General features: G+C 44.9%; 1 protein-coding gene across 1 annotated transcript in view; it reads right to left on the reverse strand.

Moving 5' to 3' along the window:
- LOC134439186 (multiple epidermal growth factor-like domains protein 10) overlaps nucleotides 1-5,000 on the reverse strand; it is a 118,026-nt gene that overhangs the window by 7,640 nt on the left and 105,386 nt on the right. Inside the window, exons 14-15 of the mRNA XM_063189071.1 lie at nucleotides 1,860-1,988; nucleotides 80-208 (exon numbers count right to left, since the gene is read on the reverse strand). Of these exons, the coding sequence (XP_063045141.1) occupies nucleotides 80-208; nucleotides 1,860-1,988 (258 nt within the window). The remainder of the gene's footprint in view (nucleotides 1-79; nucleotides 209-1,859; nucleotides 1,989-5,000) is intronic.

The following is a 5,000-nucleotide window of genomic DNA, read 5'->3' on the forward strand; positions in this document are numbered from 1 at the left end:
TTGTGTGTTTGTGTGTGTGTGCGTGCGTGCGTGCGTGCATGTGTGTGTGTGCGGGTGTGTTTGTGTGTGTTAAACTCACGCTGTGTGCAGTAGAGGCCTGTCCATCCTGCGCTGCATCTGCACCCGCCGTCCTGAGGACTACACTGGGCCCCGTTATGGCAGTTACACGTGTGGATACAGTCAGGCCCCCATAGCCCAGCACTACACTCTGTATACACACACACACACACACACACACACACACACACACACACACACACACACACACACACACACACACACACACACACACACACACACACACACACACACACACACACACACACACACAAAGTGTTCGCAATGCAGCTCTGACCACAAAAAATGAAAATACTGTACCTGATCTTGCATTCTTGCTTTGGGCCTAATCAATGCTCATAATAAACGTTGTAGCATCACTGGGCTACAGGGAAGTGGCATTACTGAGCTGTATGCATTTAAACGTGGCCCTACCCTACTAAAATGCCACTACGATATTGATCAGGAAATGTGTTGGGAAAACAGGGTCATGGTCTCACGTCAGCATTCATTTAAAAATTATTATGGGATTTTTACAAGTGACGGGGAGAATAACCATAACCATTGCTTACAACAGCTCACTGAGTATTCATTCCTGTAACAGTGACAGTGACAATGACAGAGCACCCTATCTTCATTTCTTTCGATTTCTTTTGATTTCTTCCTTTCCTATCCATGCTGCCATGTAGCCCATCGATTTCAACTTTGGCAGGAAAGTAGGGTTACACAGAAATCCTTCAACATGAGACCAAACGTAGGATACCAGTAATTTATATTTTTCACAGGTTTAGGAGAAATAAAAGAACACACTGACACACACAGGATAAGCAGTACTGGAGTACAGCATAAATAGTACTGGAGTACAGCACAAGTAGTACTGGAGTACAGCACAAGTAGTACTGCTACTTAATCAGTAGAGGGAGCTGTTGGGCTGGCCTCAGGGGTTCATTTAGTACGTCATCAGGTGCTCAATGAAGGTAGAATGCAGTTTGTACAACTGGACCATACAAAGTTACAGTACGGCTGTATATACTGTACATCAAAAACAAAAATCAAATCAAATTGGACAGAAGAGTGACACACATTTACATAGTGTGTTTTTATCCATTTTCCACAGACTTTTTTGTTTATTAGAGAGTGCATGGAACCATTGGAAATCTCCGTTCCTGTCCTTTCCAATGGTGGGTGGATGACATTTTTTGCATCGCCACTGCAGATACAAATTCAAGTCAAAGTAGCTGCTTGAACTTCTAATCCATCAGAATGAACCTAATGTGACCTGTATTCATGATCCATTTTCTCGACCATGCTTCAGTGTACAAGTAAGTGCCAAATATCATCTGAAAGCTTATTGTCCTCTATCAAATAATATGTTTAACATCTGGCAATGTATGGATTGACGGGAGCAGACTTCTGCTTTTCCATGAATGGAACTCATTCTGTAGAGCTCGTGGGGCTGGGGGGATTCTGGACAGTGTGTGCGTGTGCGTGTGCGTGTGCGTGTGCGTGTGTGTGTGTGTGTGTGTGTGTGTGTGTGTGTGTGTGTGTGTGTGTGTGTGTGTGTGCACGTCTGTGTGTGTGTGTGTGCCCGTCTGTGTGTGTGTGTGTGCCCGTCTGTGTGTGTGTGTGCCCGTCTGTGTGTGTGTGTGTGCCCGTCTGTGTGTGTGTGTGTGTGCCCGTCTGTGTGTGTGTGTGTGCACGTCTGTGTGTGTGTGTGTGTGTGCGCACGTCTGTGTGTGTGTGTGTGTGTGCCCGTCTGTGTGTGTGTGTGTGCACGTCTGTGTGTGTGTGTCTGACTCTACCTATAGAGCAGTCATCTCCGATCCAGCCCGAGTTGCACTGGCAGGAGCCATCAATGGAGTTGCAGGTGCTGTTATTGGTACAAACGCACACCTCCGCACAGTCCTTGCCATAACCACCTGCAGGGCACACTAATCACACGTACACACACGCACAAGCAGAGGGTGAGAGAGAGAAAGACAGAGAGAGAGAGAGAGAGAGAGAGAGAGAGACAGAGACACAGACAGACGGACAGACGGACAGACGGACAGACAGACAGACAGACAGACAGACAGACAGACAGACAGACAGACAGACAGACAGACAGGCAGATTGACACAGACACACAGGCATACAGGCAGGCCGGAAAGACAGGTGGACAAGGGCACAGTGATAGACAGGGAGTGAGTGACACAGACAGAAAGAGTTTTACATAAACAAATCGAGGGCAAAATCGAGAGAGTGAGGAAGAGGGAGAAATAGAAGGATATGGTGGTGGGGACTGGGCCGACTACATTATTTATGTGAATAATAATGAAGGCATTCCCATGCTCTATTTCATTACAAATCCCATTTAGGCCTTGATTATGTTGTCTTCTCCACTTAAAGCAGATGCAGACCCCCGCCTCAAGGTCTCCACAAGGACATAAACCACCAGCATATAAATCAGAATAAAGCACTCTGCTTACACTCAAGAGTCACCATTATTTCCAATGAATGATAATTTTACAAATGTCCCAGAGCAGCCACATTGTACCTGCTAACCTTGGTTAGGGAGTACTTAATGAAGGAGATTACGGTTTGGTCTGTTGATAAAAGTTTCTTTTCAACAGTGCCTGTTTTCCTCTGCCCTCCCTTCAGTTGATGAGTTCATCATGCTCTTTTATTGGACAATAAAGGAGTCTAAGCAAATTATGGTTGAACTGTGGAAATAAAAATGTCCACACACATGAACAAAAAGAGTAATCAAACTGGTTTGCAAATGCACTTAAACCTGTGGTGGTTAAAGGGGTGTCCAGAAACTGAACTTACAGACAGCAAACAGGTTCCGAATGGTGTTCCAAACTACACAGTATATTTTGCAACACTTAGAAAGTGGGACTAAAGACACTCTGTATATCTGTATGGAATGGAACACTGTTAATTCAACACACAGAGCCCACATAACACCCTTCTATAGAAAGTAATTTCTCTTACTCTGTGTACTCCGTATTGAATTAAAACAGCAAATCCAGGAACTAGACACTGAATTTACAGGCAGCAACCTGAGTCTTTAGAAAAGTAAATGGTGTACCAAAGTAAATGCCTGCTGTACATGCTGCGGTGCCCTTGATCTCAATGACCTGTCTGTGGCACCGCCGATTCCCCCCATAAATATTTAACGCTTCAAAGTACAAGTCTCCTCACATTTACACTTTGAGGGCAGGGAGATGTGGAATGTTTGCATGGCATCTTTCTCTGTCCTCCTCTCTCTCTCTCTCTCTCTCTCTCTCTCTCTCTCTCTCTCTCTCTCTCTCTCTCTCTCTCTCTCTCTCTCTCTCTCTCTCTCTCTCTCTCTCTCCCTCCCTCCATATGCTTCTTTTGTTTTCCTCCTTGCTCTGTATGTCAGACTATGTTTTTGAGTGCCTGCGAGATGGAGAGGGAGAGGAGGGTGGTGTAGTTTGTGCAGATTTACTGTAGATACAGTTTTTTAAGATGTCTCAAGATGCTTCTTATGAAACTACCCCAACAGCCCCTATGAAATAAGTAGTGGAGCATCAATGTAGAGTTGTAAGTGAAGCATCAAATGTACGCATGTAACAGATAACAAGAGATGCGAACAAAGCGATACGGTATCCATATGCTTGCTATGCTAGGTGGGGTGCATTGTGCTACAAACGCATGAGGGGCATGGTAAGTCCTCTGAATGTGAACTGAATGACCAATGACAGTTACAGTGCCCTCCATTATTATTGGCACCCCTGGTTGAGATGTGTTTTTTAGCTTCCAATTATTATTATTTTTCTCTAAATAATATGGGACCTTAATGGAAAAAAAGAGAAAAATCCAACCTTCAATACAAATGCATTTATTCAGTGGGGAAAAAATCCCACATAAAGAAATAATTATTTGACATCAAATAATGTGTGTCACAATTATTAGCACCCCTGTTGTTAATATTTTGTACAACCCCCTTTTGCCAACAAAACAGCACCTAATCTTCTCCTATAATGTTTCACAAGATGGGAAAAGACAGAAAGAGGGATCTTCAGCCATTCCTCTTTGCAGAATCTCTCTAAATCATCCAGAGACCTGGGTCCTCTCCTCTGTACTCTCCTCTTCAGCTCACCCCACAGGTTCTCAATGGGGTTGAGGTCTGAGGACTGAGATGGCCATGGGAGGAGCTTGATTTTGTGTCTGGTTAACCATTTCTGTGTAGATTTGGCCATATGTTTAGGGTCATTGTCTTGCTGAAAGACCCAGTGACGACCCATCTTCAGCTTTCGGGCAGAGGGCAACAGATTTTGATTTAAAATGTCCTGGTATTTCAAAGCATTCATGATGCCATGCACCCTAACAAGCTTCCCAGGGCCTTTGGAAGCGAAACAGCCCCACAGCATCACTGACCCACCCCCATACTTCACAGTGGGTATGAGGTGCTTTTCAGCATGCACATCTTTCGTGGCACGCCAGACCCACTTAGAGTGTTTGTTGCCAAAAAGCTCAATCTTGGTCTCATCTGACCAAAGCACACGGTCCCAGTTGAAGCCCCAATACCGCTTGGTGAACTCCAGACGTTTGCGTTTATGATTGTGGGTGAGGAAAGGTTTTCTCCGTGCATGCCTCCCAAACAGCTTGTTGGCGTGTAGACAGCACCTGATGGTTGATTTGGAGACTTTGTGACCCCAGGATGCTACCATTTGTTGTAATTCTGTAACAGTGAGCTTTGGAGATATTTTGATTTCTCTTACCATCCTCCTCACTGTGCGTGGTGGCAAAATAAACTTGGGTCCTCGTCCAGGCTTGTTTACCACTGTTCCAGTTGTTTTGAACTTCTTAATTATTCCTCTCACAGTAGATATGGGCAGCTGCAGTTGAGTGGCAATCTTCTTGTAGCCTCTGCCTGACCTGTGAAGGTCGACGCACATCTGCCTCACTTGTATGCTGTGTTCCTTTGTCTTTCC

Source organism: Engraulis encrasicolus, chromosome 22 (assembly GCF_034702125.1).
Source record: "Engraulis encrasicolus isolate BLACKSEA-1 chromosome 22, IST_EnEncr_1.0, whole genome shotgun sequence".
In the NCBI taxonomy this organism is placed as follows: Eukaryota; Metazoa; Chordata; class Actinopteri; order Clupeiformes; family Engraulidae; genus Engraulis; species Engraulis encrasicolus.